At 39.0% G+C, this 15,074-nt stretch overlaps 2 protein-coding genes and 1 long non-coding RNA gene across 3 annotated transcripts; 1 reads left to right on the top strand and 2 right to left on the bottom strand.

Annotated features, from left to right (window-relative positions):
* Positions 1 to 2,041: 2,041 nt before the first annotated feature.
* On the top strand, positions 2,042 to 2,841 carry LOC124275663. The gene is given in 3 exon segments (XM_046711286.1): positions 2,042 to 2,210; positions 2,212 to 2,351; positions 2,354 to 2,841. Coding segments are annotated over 3 exon segments (582 nt in total). The 5' UTR covers positions 2,042 to 2,115; the 3' UTR covers positions 2,701 to 2,841.
* Positions 2,842 to 7,559: 4,718 nt separating this feature from the next.
* Positions 7,560 to 9,358, bottom strand: LOC124275662. The gene is made up of 3 exons (XR_006898332.1): positions 9,246 to 9,358; positions 8,573 to 8,638; positions 7,560 to 7,728 (listed from the first exon to the last, which is right to left on the bottom strand). It is a non-coding gene; the product is annotated as an uncharacterized LOC124275662 (long non-coding RNA).
* Positions 9,359 to 10,687: 1,329 nt separating this feature from the next.
* LOC124275661 (phenazine biosynthesis-like domain-containing protein) lies at positions 10,688 to 14,666 on the bottom strand. Its single transcript, XM_046711285.1, has 3 exons — positions 14,400 to 14,666; positions 11,523 to 11,622; positions 10,688 to 10,794 (listed from the first exon to the last, which is right to left on the bottom strand). Exons 1-3 carry the CDS (start codon positions 14,496 to 14,498, stop codon positions 10,688 to 10,690), a joined length of 306 nt encoding a protein of 101 aa, XP_046567241.1. The 5' UTR covers positions 14,499 to 14,666.
* Positions 14,667 to 15,074: the final 408 nt, after the last annotated feature.

The raw sequence follows: 15,074 nt of genomic DNA, 5'->3' as shown, positions 1-15,074 counted from the left end.
GTGGTCCTGAACCCATAAACTAATCCCATAAACCATTCACATCAAAACCTGGATCTGAACATGAATAATCATCCCAGAGGCACGGAAAAATAACCACGGAGCCGGATCGACACGACCAGGAGAAGGACCAGGAAAGATGGAATCAGACAACACGGACAGACACAGCCAGGATCTTTAGGGAGCCGAACAACTGACTGACGACCAACAACACACACACACACACACACGGACCGGATCACGGACACACAGGCACAGGACACGAACGGACACACTGAGAGACATGGACCCGAGAGACACAGACAGAGGACCCCGGACACAGCACATAACACAGTGGATGGAACGGAGAAGACAGAGACGGAACAAGACGAGACAGCCCACAGATGGACTGAGGCACGGATCGAGACCCGAGAGACACACACAAATATGGAATGGACACATGCACACATGAACCCAAAGGATAAGGACCAACCCAGACAGGATGGTGAGACAGCCCACGGAAGGTGGCCGACAGAAGAGGACATGGACACGAAACAGGATATAAATATACACGAATGGAATGGACACCAACACTTTGAGACACAGCCCACAAGAAGAAGAAAAGGAAATATAAGGAATGGACACAGAATATAGTGAAATGGACGGAGACGACCGAAGAAATGGATAACTGGAGGACGAGACAGAAGGAAGAAGAGGAAGGTGGATACACATGAGCGGAAAGGAATGGATAGGAAATGGAAGATGGCCCAGTGGATAGATGTGAAGGAAGAAACGGAGGTGGACACGACGAAAGGAAACGAAGACGAATGGACGGACAAAGAAGGAAGGAATACATGAAGAATAGACAGAGAACACAGTGGAATGGACTGAAGACACTTAGGAAGGACAATGAACGAGAAGATGGAATGGAATGGAAAGATATGAAATGACCCCAGATAGTGGAGATATGGATAGTAGATATGAGACAGAATGGAAAATAATGGAAGAAGGAAGATAGAATTGAAGGAATGAAGAAGAATAATAGAATGGAGGAATGGATAAACAATGGAGAAGGAAGGAAGGATAATGGACAGGAAAACGAGTGGAAGGAAAGGACGGATGGAATGGATTAATGGATTGAATGAAGACACAAATGGAAGGAAGGAAGAAAATGGAAGGAAATAAACAAGGAAGGAATGGAAAATATGGAAGGAAAAGGAAGGAGGAGAAGGAAATAGAAATGGAAGATGAGACAAATGAAATATAATGGAATGAATATTTAATAATGGAATGGAAAATATATGGATAAAGGAATAGTGGGGGGATGGAAATGGACAGAAATAAAGGAAAGGAGTGGACAGGAATGGAATAAATGGATAATATTCAGTGAATGATAAAGAAAGAGGGAATGGATTAATGGATAGTAGGTTTATGGATAAGGATGGAGGTGGAACGGAGAATGGAAAGGAAACAGAAATAATGGATAGTAGTGGAATGGATGGACAAGGAATATGGGGAGCCCTTGACGGAAGGAAATGGAATGGAATGAAGGAAATGGATGGAATAGTGGAATGGAATGGATAATGAAAGGAATGGAGGACATGGAAGGAGGAAGGGATCAAAGACAATACAACCTTTTAATCATGAAAGAATAACATACATTGTTTGATATATTAGTCACATGATCTTAACTGGTCCGTGTTGAGACAAGTACCCGGGTCCAACTCATTACCCACCCATCTGAGTAACCCGTCCCAGCCCTAACTGCCAGGTACATTATGGAACAGTATACAATATTATTCTTTATGCAGAGTACAGTCTGACTGCTTTGGGCCATGACCAGTGACCATCCGGTTATTATTTGTTGTCAGCAACCCATGCTTGTCATAAGAGGCAACTAACAGGATTAGGGTGGTCAGGCTTGCTGACTTAGTTGACACATGCCATCATATCCAATTACGTGGATAATCATGTCAATCTCTTGATTGTCTGGTCCAGACTCGATTATTTACTAACGGCAACCATATAGCTGGAATAATGCTGAGGTACGGCATTAAACAACATGCGAAACACAAAGCTTCGGGTCGGGTCAAGAGAGCTGTTTGTCTGTTGTAGGTGTATGGAGATGGTCAGAAACAGATGAAGCTGAGTGACTACAACATTCAGCCTAACTCTACAGTCTACTTAGTTGTCCTGATGCTGGCCATTCCAGAAGGGTTTGATCATGTAGTTTTGATCTCTACTGGGATTTCCACTGTCTGGGCTAGATTATCTTGATGCTTCCTGTCTCCTCTATAACGGAACCGAGTTTCTTCATCTTTGTGACTGGGATCATCTTAGTTGTGCCGGTGATGCTGTGCAACATTCAGGAGACATATTGACAGCATAAAGAATCAAGGTCACCATGTTATTAACGTTTATCTTAAAAAAATCCCAAGTGAAGTCACCCATTTATTTTTCACGTTAAGTGCATGGGATTCACCAAACATATCCAAATACCCAAACCCCAGCCTGAAGTTCTACGAAGCTGACAAACCAAATACAGATTTGTGTAAGACATCCTTCACTCATGCCAACCATAGCGAGGCTGTCATCATGTGTTCAATGTCAAGGTCAGGGGGTCGATGGGCAATCTATGAGTCAGGAAAACTCTCAGCTGGAAATGCTTATGATTATGATCCCATCAACAGTAGTATTCAAACTTTGATTTCACAAGGATATTGAAATTGATCTTTGTTATAATTCTTTGTGTTTTTAGGGAGATGATATATCTAACATATGTTATATTTGGGATTACACTTTGTTAGTAAAGTACAGATTCTAGTACTTTTGTTGGGTTGGAGTCCCATCCGGCTTCGAACCCACACCCTCAGAGTCAGGCACCTAATCGCCAGCACACAACGTCAGACGCCCAGACTGCTCAGCCACCGCGGCTTTCCACAAAAATGGAAGTCGGACAACTGATAGTCCTAGACCACAGACTTTGTGTACCCCTCTGATAAATGACGCAAATCAAACAAAAAAGTACTAGAATTCTGTATTTTACTAAGAAGTGTAATCCCAAATATAACATATGTTACATTTGACCACTTTCTAAATGGCATTGTGTATTTCATGATATATCTAAGTCTTTTTCAGTAATGTCAGGTTCACTAAGCATGAGTGGAAACAATGACATATACAAAAACACAGCTCACACTATAACAATGTTTTGAGCTCTAGATCTATTACTCTCACTGTTGTACACTGTTTTATCAATATTCCAGCAATACTATGGCAGGGACACCTGCCTCCTACATCTCTACAGGGCTTGGCTAGGTACTTCAGGTTCAGGTTGGATGGGTATTGAGAATGTTCCGGCTTTTCATGTGATGTGATGACAAAGTTGTTAAGTGATAAAATTCTCACTACAATTCAATGGTTACACAACATTGTTTCCGACTGTGTACACATTCCTTATGACTTGTATATTTTTATTATAGATAAAACATATGTCAAATATGCCATATGTTATGTTTCTTAGTAAAGTACATATTCTAGTACTTTTGATTGGTTTAGTCCCATCCAGGATTCAAACCCACACACTCAGAGTCAGGCGCCTATTTGCCAACACACAAAGTCAGCCGCCTAACCCGCTCAGCCACCGCAGCTTCCTCATGATAGATTGTGGTCTTACATTTGCATTTTGTTCATTTATACAGATCTTCCTTTTGGACTGCAATTATTATCCCCTGCAACTCATTTTGTGGGACCAGGTATTATTTTGCAATTCATCTGTGCGTCCATCCGTGCAAAATCGTCTTTTCCGGAGCAGAACATAAAACCGTTACATATTTCTTCACCAAACTATGCACATGGATAGGTCTGGTGGTGAACTGGTGCCTTTGGTAAATTTAGATTTCTGAATAAATATATTTTGAGTTTCCATGGCAACAACTTAGACTTCGACTGAAGTGGTGGTAGTGCTCTTTCCAGTGCAGAAATTAAAACCGTTCAATGTTTCTTCACCAGACTTGTTACATAGATATGTCTGGTGGTGAACTGGTGCCTTTTGGTAATTTTGGATTTCTGAATAAAATAATTTTGGCATTTCCATGGCAACAAGTCAGTACTCTAATTTCACTTTGTGTGTATTCAAGCTCCTAATGACTTAAATCAACAGTACCACTCTATTTCTGTATCAGACAGTCTGTTGTTGATACAAGCATGCTACTATATGAATAGTTTACATATGTATGTTTTTGTAGATCAATGTGAAGAACAATGTAACATTTGACATAGTCATAACTAGCTGATATACTCATGAAGATTATTTTACCACTGCGAGGGATATTGATAACTTTGTCTTCTTGTTACTTTTCTGTTCATATTATACTTTAGTTGGTATATACTTTATATAAAATACTTAGCAAAGTGGATATGTAAGTACTGACTGATTGTTTGTGTGTTATGATGTGGAGCTATGAGTACCAGTTTTAGTATCTCCGCTGTGATTACACTGGAATTCATATTGGGATAGGAGTGGACCAAGTTGTGAATATGTTATTTCCATTTCTTTCTTGTATCTTATATTCATTAATTTTATTTCAAAGTAGTCGAAATATTTCAAACGATGACATCATAAATTATTTATTTCAGTAAAGATGGTAGAAAAAAATGTAACAGTTGTGCTTCTTGTTTTACATCTGTTATATTTTGGCAAGATAGTCATTGTTTTGTAAAGAAATTAAATGTTTCATGTTGCTCTGTTGTGTTGTCTTTGGGAGGTCAGTACTAAAGTGAAAATCTTGTGGTTTGTCATTCTCAGTGATGATAAGTATGTTGTTTTACTAAAGACGAGAGTATGTGAGTTATGTCATGTGATAATGTTATAATGCATCCGTTGTCAAGTGTACTGTGCATACACCAATTCGTGACCGAAATAACAAGAACACTTTATTATTTGTACATCAACATACTCTGCTCAAATCTAATTAGCAATCCAGTGTGTATCAACCTTGTCAATTGTATATACATGTGTAATCACTATGCAGCTATGTATATATCCTCCTTGTTTCAACTCTTTGTTTCACTTGCTTGATAAGGGTGTTAACACCTACACCGAAACGTCACACTTATTGCAATAAAGAAGTTGACTATCCATAGAACTTGGTTTTCCATCACCTATTCAACTTCTAAAATGCCTCTCAAAGAAACACACTTTATAATGTTGGTCTGTTTTATTATGTCTCAGCAATGAATCCCTAGTCCCAAGTATAGGGAGAATAAATTCTTATAACACAACTCATAAGAGGATTCTTGGAAGCTGTAAAAACCGGATGGAATGGACTTTTGACTAAAGTTACTTTCTCAGATTTAAACAAATATCAACTCATTACATATTTACTAGTTAAATATTTTGCAGTGACGGGAGTCTGTTTAAAAAAGTGATGCCCTACTTCATTTGACCCTAGTGAAGTGTCATGGAGGTGGTTTCTGTTTTTGTGGCGTGCGTCACAAATCATGTATGGATTTGAATACAATGAACAGAAGTATCTAAAAAATGGGCGTTGAGGGAATTTCTGGAGCATATATGAGTGGTACTGTAACCATCTTGGACTACATCCAAATTGCATCCTCCCTTGACTTATATTATAGGAGAAAAATGAAGGGATGCGGTAGAGGGAGTATTGAAAACTACTAAAAATGGGGTGGGGTGTACTCTTCTGTATTGGACATGTATGCCTTGCCTATCCGCATGTTCAGAATGACTGGTCCTTAGTCAGGTGATACGTCCTCGAGACAATGTTGATACTGAGAATGACTTGAAGCCTGTCTGCATTCAAAGTATATGTGTTTGTCATTACCATTAATTTCATTTGTGATCCCTTGAAAAAATTAGATGTTCCTCTCAGGGATTGAAATGTTTGAAACACACACACACACACACACACACACACACACACACACAGAGAGAGAGAGAGAGAGACATTCACACAGACAGAGAGAGAGTTCCTACGCCTATGATGCAACAGCATCAGTTAGGACATCGATAATGCCAAGTAGATAGGGTAGCCGGTGATGGAGAATTGACTTCAGGAAAATGTATGCTGCTTCGAACTGATGAGAACGTTTTGCGGCCAACTACAGGAGTTCAACAGATGATTACGACCCTGATCTCCTGTACAAGAAATACAAACCTGCGTTGCCATTAACGACCTAAAGGGATGAACCATGCTAACATAACATCTTCAACTGGACAATATTATACTAAGTTTCAAAGCAGCATTTCAGCCATTTCTACAGAACCACAATGGTTACTGCAGTAGGGTCTTGCGTCCATCAAAATCGGCAGATATGAACCCGACAAACACCTATTGCACATGCACTACAGGCTGAGCGAGCTCACACCTTCCCCTATATCTAATCTCCACACTCCTTTCGTCCAAATGCAGTAACTTTGATCTGGGGATTTACTGGACTTGGGTGAAAAGCAATAAACCATTCTCTGCTAACCAGAATCATACAATTCCGTCGGTTCATCGCCACCCTCAGCAATATTACAGCTGTAAGGCGAATGAAGATTTCATTTTCAGTTAACTTTCTGGCCTTATTTTTATGTTTTAAAAAACATTTCCAGAGATCATCTAAACAATGCAATACACAGTCGAATGTTTCATAGCTTTCTAGCGCCAGCACTTGAACTCCACATCTGTTTTGTATGCACCCTCTGAACATTCGCAATCTTACGTCACTTGTGTCTGAATCTCAGTTTGGGACCCCATTGTTAAATCTGGGACACCTACAATTATATGCTTGTAATAAAAACAAAGCGCCAGGTCCCACGTGGATGCACAAGTCATCACTATGGTGAGTTACCGTGTATTGTCTTCACATTTGACACAACCATCGGTGGGGTTGTTTTGTGGTTAAAACCTTCAGGCAAAAGAGTTCGATTTCCCCACATGGGTACAAAGTTTGAAGCTGATTAATATGGTGTCCTGTGATATGCTTAGAGCAGTGTAAAAAACGCGCTTTCATTCACAATTATGGACACGTCCATCAATTGTGCATTACGTGTTATATCACACTCAAATAATCTGGCTGTTCTTTTCCTCTTTTTCTGAAGAAGCACATGTTAAACCTGAACACAGATGTAAAAAATAATGATGTCATTTAACGAATGCTCATAATACATATAAAAATATCTCGACCATTTCCCAACACTTTTATTTGAACAATAAGTACATTAAAAATAGATAACGATTTCATGTGGATTGTTTAGACTAAAGGGACGATAACCATGTGGTTGGCACACTCCAATATATCCCCTAGTCCATGGACAATACAACCATGGTATATGGCACTGACACATCACATCGTGTGAGTCCAGACAGCAACAGGTTCCTGGTAACATGTAATTGCTATAAGGATGTCATGATGGTTCCAGTGGTCAGGTTCAGTGACTGCTGCGTGTCACAGCACCAAGATGTCACGGATTGTTGCTCATGATTTCAGTCACTGGTTTGTACGCTTGTATATTTACAGGTCGACTAGAAACAGCTAACATAGTGCGGACTGTGGCGTTAAACAAAACAAACAGGTCGACAAGAAATAGTTGAAACACTATGACATTATCAAACATTATCACTGGTCAGACAAGCGTCCCTCGGCAACTTTCTCCACTGCAGTCAGGGAAGGGGAAGGTATCGGGATGATCTGGCTCTCCGTTGTGAACTCCAGCACAGAGTCGTTGACACCACGGAACGTCAGCTGCAACATCACCACAATGAAGCAACTCTTTGTATAGTGTTAAAATGTTTATCTATCTAATCAATAAAAGTAAACATTTCTGTACCACATGAAAATCCCCCCGTTTTATCAATAAGTGTAACACAAATAGAACCCAAATGCTAGACATTGTTATCTTATCTGACATTAAAATGCAAGCTTTGGATTGGTTAAGGAGCAGGCAGTTAAATTGTTTCCCAGTAGCATACTCACAGGCTGGGACAACTTCCATGTCGACCTCTGTGAGTGAGTGAGTATGGTTTGACATTACTTTTAGCAATATTCCAGCAACATCACGACAGGGAACACCAGAAATGGACTTCACACATTGTACCTGGGTCTTCAGCGTAACAAGCGGACGCTTTAACCATTAGGCTACCCCACAGTCCTTTCCCCTCTAAGAAATCAGTCGGGGCACATTTTCAGTGTGATAAGTTACACATCTTACTTATGTGAGTTGCAGAAATGAATACCTTTGGTTCAGGAAGTACCTCGTGTTATGCTATGATAAATAGCTTTCTCGTAGAGACAAAATGTTGAAATAGTCATCAAATCAAATTCACTTGTTTCATGATTCCGAGATCTGCATATATTGGAAGACAAACAGAAGGCTGCACAAAATATACAAGGTATTGCAGATGGTGTATGAATGACGACACCATCAGTTGGTTGGGCCCAGGTTGTTGTTAATGTTGTGACAATGATGAAACGTCCTCATCCTCCGCTGGTGGAAGTAAAGCTCCTAACACACGAGCACTGACTAATAAAGTGAATTGGACCAACGAGGAGTTTCTACGAGTCTGCCAGCATCTCTGGATACACGTACCTGTATAAAGAAGGCTCTCCATCCCTCCTCGGGGTTTTCAAACTCTGCCACATACGTGTTGTTACCCTGGAAGAGGTAAACATATGCAGATATTGTGGGTGGCGAGTCTACCGGTACAGCAGGAACTTCCTACTGGCAACGCAAACACCTGGTGTCAGTGATTCAACCATAATTTTCCAACTATTTTGCATGTTGCGAAACTTTTGACAGAGAAGGATACATTTATACTTGCACGAAGATCGTCAGTAATGCATTTTTTTATTATGGATATTAGGCTGTATTTTTATTTTTCTTAAATTTCTTCATATTTCTTTGTCAGCTTGCGTCTAATACTTTTAGGCACCACCTTGAGCTTTACACACGCCATTCCTGTCTCTATGTGTCGCATTGGGATAGATTCAGCCCAGTATGCGGTTAGTGTAATTTCCTTGCCGCAGGGACCGCGGTAAAATACTTTATGTGGTACATAAAAATCGATGTTACTTTCATGAAAATATGTAAAAGATAAAACACAATAAAATTGAAAACTGCCTCTACATCCAGTCATTTTGGAAAAAGAACACGAATGTATATATTTGGCCCTTAATGAAACGTATTCTCCTGATCCCCCCGTGTGGGCTGCACATGGAAACATATATGTAATATGCCAGCTGACAGTATGTACAACACTTACCACATATTCTGTTGACTGACTGTGCCAGATGACTGGGTGGGGGGAACGGTTTGTCGGGGTCGCCAGGGGTGCCCACCAGCAGACGGAAGTCACGCCTGGAGAATAAAGATACGCCAAATCTGTGTCAGGACTTATGTTGTCATAAATGGTTTCAAATTAGGCGTCTGATGTTTATTAAGTGTGTGAGTTTCTTATTATGCCGCTTTTAGCAATATTCCGGCAACATCACGGTTGGGGACACCAGAAATGGGCGACACACATTGTACCCATGTTGGCAATCGAACCCAGGTCTTCGGCGCGATCGACGAGCGAACACTTTAACCAATAGGCTACCCCACCGCCCCGATGTTTATTGAGACTCTCTTGTAAAGATGACATTCTTTCAAAGAGAATCTATCACTGGCCAATACCAATTGACATGCAGGCGAGCCAGTAATATAGTTTCAATATTGTAAGAGCAAAACAACTTTCAATGATGTAAATGGTTATTTTTAATAGTTTTTCTATACTTCTACACTTCCGAGCATTACTTTATCTATCATCGTTGACACAATTGTCCGTTATGTCAATTTTACTTATTGTTTGAAAATATTTTATTCAGTGTTGAAATGGATTGGGCACAAGTTATGTAACTTATTACCGCCCGCTCCCATCAGAAACATGAACAATAATGAATGGACATAACGAATGGACATAATAATATCAAGACATATTAATGATTAATCGAAGCGCTTACTTCGTACAATGTATTTATGCACATGTCTCAAGATATGTTCATTAATAGTATTTGGCAGAGCAGGGTTGCCGTAAAGAATGGTATCAATGTCTTAAGTGAACTTTTGATAGTTCAAAGTCTTGCTTCAGATCAAAACGGCAACTGACAAAATTTGGACATTTTAAAAAAGAAATGGTTAGCATCTTCCGCCGGAGCATCACAATTGCAAGCTGTGATAGATTAACACGAAACGTATCTGCATGTAATGAACTACACGAATGTCTTAACTTCGTGTGTAGTATATTTTGTCTTTCTTTCACCAAATAGAAAATATTTTAGAACTTTGTCATTTTTTCCAGGTAACTTTGGGATGTATTCGATATGTTTGTTCCAGGCGCTGTAAGACAGACTAAGCTACAGTATACACTTGGAAATATTACTTAATCAGTTCATATCCCTGTGAAGATCCGGGTTAGAATTGGTCTTCAGCAACTCATGCTTGTCGTAAGAGGCGACTGACGGAATCGGGTGGTCAGGCTCGCTGACTTGGTTGACACATGTCATCGTATCCCATCTGCGTAGATCGATGATCATGCTGTTGATCACTGGATTGTCTGGTCCAGACTCGATTATTTACAGACCTCCGCCATATAAGCTGGAACATTGCTGAATGCTGCGTAAAACTCACTCAGTTACTCATACAGGGGACGTTTCGGAATTCATGTTTTTACTCACCCAATTTTCCAAACAAAACAGCTGCTGATGCCAATTTAGCATGGCCGCACAATTTGAATTCTTCTTTTGTAGTGAACCACCTCAAACCAAACGTATTACCTGTCAAGACACATAATAATGCACTCAATTATCGATTTTGTTAAATCGACAATGCGACAATTACCGTGTTAGTATGTCCAGGGACATGCGAAGGGATACAACCTAATGTAAAGGTTATTTTTGTCATGCTAGACCACCTCCAACATCAGAATGCCCCTTTGTCGTTCATTGTGTTTCAATCACTGATTTGCCAAGCTTGGCTTCAATTATTCTTTGGCCGTCGTGAAAGAATTGAAATATTGACAATCTCACTCGAGCTCTACTCATCTACTTAGTGATCGAGATCTTGTCAAGAATAAGTTATAAGCACACCGTGGTAAGCGAATATGTGCGTATAGAATACAGTCTAGCTTAATGGAAGTCTCAACAAATACATCGTCAAAGAAATCAAATATCCCTAACGTCAACTCATACTTTATTTTCAAGTGTATTTTCAGATAAAAGTGTTGGTTTGAAAGAATAGTCAATGTTGATCTAAGTTACAATTGTGTAGGTTTCTGTGTGTACACTATATACTTGCTTATGGGATGGTTATGCCAACTTTTTCATAATGTCGTATCCCATACAGAACACTTACAATTACGTGGTTATTTTTACCTTACAGGTCAATGTAAATCTGTACTCCTATCTGAGACTTCTGTTGTTGCGTTCTGTCAGTTAGCCCTCTTATGACAAACTTATAATCCAACACTGTCAACTTTTGGATACGTGTCGATATGAAAACTTACTTCCCTTGAAACTGTCCGACTTGTCTAAAAGTTTGATAAATGCAGTTTCAGACAGGTTCATCTCCATGGCGATCTTCTGCAGGACATCATCGTCTAGATTCTGTAGACATATTTCAGTGAAATGTATGAAAGCAGCGTCATGTGGAGACAAACAGAAACTGAAACATAATATCACAATAGGGCAAAGAACAAACTATGTCAGCGATGGTTACTTAATGTATATCGTAGTGATAGTTACTTAATGCATTGTTGTTATGACAGCTACTTTCAGTGTTGTGACAGTTACTTTCAGTGTTGCTGTGATAGTTACTTAATGTATCTTAGTGATAGTTACTTAATATATCTTAGTGATAGTAACTTAATGCATTGTTGTTATGACAGCTACTTTCAGTGTTATGACAGTTACTTTCAGTGTTGCTGTGATAGTTACTTAATGTATCTTAGTGATAGTTACTTAATGCATTGTTGTTATGACAGCTACTTTCATTGTTGTCACAGCTACTTTCAGTGTTGCTGTGATAGTTACTTAATGTATCTTAGTGATAGTTACTAAATGCATTGTTGTTATGACAGCTACTTTCAGTGTTATGACAGCTACTTTCAGTGTTGCTGTGATAGTTACTTAATGTATCTTAGTGATAGTTACTTAATGCATTGTTGTTATGACAGCTACTTTCAGTGTTATGACAGTTACTTTCAGTGTTGCTGTGATAGTTACTTAATGTATCTTAGTGATAGTTACTTAATGCATTGTTGTTATGACAGCTACTTTCATTGTTGTCACAGCTACTTTCAGTGTTGCTGTGAGAGTTACTTAATGTATCTTAGTGATAGTGACTTAATGCATTGTTGTTATGACAGCTACTTTCATTGTTGTCACAGCTACTTTCAGTGTTGCTGTGATAGTTACTTAATATATCTTAGTGATAGTTACTTAATGCATTGTTGTTATGACAGCTACTTTCAGTGTTATGACAGTTACTTTCAGTGTTGCTGTGATAGTTACTTAATGTATCTTAGTGATAGTTACTTAATGCATTGTTGTTATGACAGCTACTTTCATTGTTGTCACAGCTACTTTCAGTGTTGCTGTGATAGTTACTTAATGTATCTTAGTGATAGTGACTTAATGCATTGTTGTTATGACAGCTACTTTCAGTGTTGTCACAGCTACTTTCAGTGTTGCTGTGATAGTTACTTAATGTATCTTAGTGATAGTGACTTAATGCATTGTTGTTATGACCGCTACTTTCATTGTTATGACAGTTACTTTCAGTGTTGCTGTGATAGTTACTTAATATATCTTAGTGATAGTTACTTAATGCATTGTTGTTATGACAGTTACTTTCAGTGTTGCTGTGATAGTTACTTAATGTATCTTAGTGATAGTTACTTAATGCATTGTTGTTATGACAGCTACTTTCAGTGTTGCTGTGATAGTTACTTAATGTATCTTTGTGATAGTTACTTAATGCATTGTTGTTATGACAGCTACTTTCAGTGTTGTCACAGCTTCTTTCAGTGTTGCTGTGATAGTTACTTAATGTATCTTAGTGATAGTTACTTACTATATCTTAGTGATAGTAACTTAATGCATTGTTGTTATGGCAGCTACTTTCATTGTTGTCACAGCTACTTTCAGTGTTGCTGTGATAGTTACTTAAAGTATCTTAGTGATAGTTACTTAATGCATTGTTGTTATGACAGCTACTTTCAGTGTTGTGACAGTTACTTTCAGTGTTGCTGTGATAGTTACTTAATGTATCTTAGTGATAGTTACTTAATGCATTGTTGTTATGACAGCTACTTTCAGTGTTGTGACAGTTACTTTCAGTGTTGCTGTGATAGTTACTTAATGTATCTTAGTGATAGTTACTTAATGCATTGTTGTTATGACAGCTACTTTCAGTGTTATGACAGTTACTTTAAGTGTTGCTGTGATAGTTACTTAATATATCTTAGGGGCGGTGGGGTAGCCTCGTGGTTAAAGCGTTGGCTCGTCACGCCGAAGACCCGGGTTCGATTCCCCACATTGGCACAATATGTTAAGCCAATTTCTGGTGTCCCCCGCCGTGATATTGCTGGAATATTGCTAAAAGCGGCGTAAAACTAAACTCAGTCAGTCAGTCAGTAATATATCTTAGTGATAGTTACTTAATATATCTTAGTGATAGTTACTTAATGCATTGTTGTTATGACAGCTACTTTCAGTGTTGTGACAGTTACTTTCAGTGTTGCTGTGATAGTTACTTAATGTATCTTAGTGATAGTTACTTAATGCATTGTTGTTATGACAGCTACTTTCATTGTTGTGACAGTTACCTTCAGTGTTGTTGTGACAGTTACTTTCAGTGTTGCTGTGATAGTTACTTAATGTATTGTTACTTGCACCGTGTTGATGAGTGTATTATTGCAGTGTTGAGTTATTTAATATACTGTGGCATTTGCACAAAATAGCAATATTACAGTGGAGGAAAATATAAGCAATGTGTTATTGGTTGATTTTGAACTTTAAGGGAGGGCTTGGACCATGAAGCAACAGGTGTACAATGTTTGAAAAGCAGAATTGAGGTCGTGCTTAAGGCACACGGTTAGGGTTGTGTGACAAAGTTATTAGATTTACTTCCCTTTAATACTCATCCGCTCTGTTACTCTCTGGTTTCCGCAAGTGATTGAGATTAACCCCAGAATCGGGGACTAGAATTGTTTTAGCAATAATGAACAGACTCTTTACAAACAAATGTACATATCCTTCTGTCTGCACGTGACCAATATAATACCTGTACAACATCACTTTTATAACATGAAAAGGTTGGCGGGTGTGTTCTCGTTGAAATTATGCTGCTATTTGTATCGCAATAATGAGGAGAAACTTACAACTTGGGACGGCAAGGGACAGACGGCAGCCGGGTTGCCTTTGAAGGGGACGTCAGTGAAGGCATCGACTGTGTAGAGGTCGAGGGTGACACCGGCCATGTTCAGGGTTGTACACAACGGATGTCGACGGCTGGGCTGTGTGTACACATTATGGCCTGACCTATTTTATCCTGGATGGGCCACATCTTGGAGTCCCATTCTAAACAGTGATAGTATCAGTGTCATCAACTTATTTAATGTTGCAACTGAAATAAAGATATGATTATTGGTCAGAAGTGTGCTAATATTAAACTATTTTCCTCAGATCATCAATTCTTTTAATTATATCCCAAATGTTGCTGATAACTAATATTTAAATAATATCTTGAAAAAAGTAATGATATACTTTGCACTTCAACATCATTAAATGAATACCGATATCATGAAATGTATTAAATATTAGTCATCAAAGTAATATATGAGAAAACGACATTTCGTGTGGCAGCATAGACAGGTAATGACGGTGAGGCGTCTATTTATCTCACCTGGTCGAACGGTATGTATGTCCTTTGCTGTCTCACCCGTGAAGATCCGGTTTAGAATTGTTCTTCAGTAACCCATGCTTGTCCTAAGAGGCGACAGGGGCGGTGGGGTTGCCTAGTGGTTTAAGCGTTGGCTCGTCACGCCGAAGACCCG

The sequence above is a fragment of the Haliotis rubra genome, unplaced genomic scaffold, assembly GCF_003918875.1.
Source record: "Haliotis rubra isolate DU_JTF1 unplaced genomic scaffold, ASM391887v1 Scf2001, whole genome shotgun sequence".
In the NCBI taxonomy this organism is placed as follows: domain Eukaryota; kingdom Metazoa; phylum Mollusca; class Gastropoda; order Lepetellida; family Haliotidae; genus Haliotis; species Haliotis rubra.
This window is presented reverse-complemented; position numbering and strand designations above follow the sequence as displayed.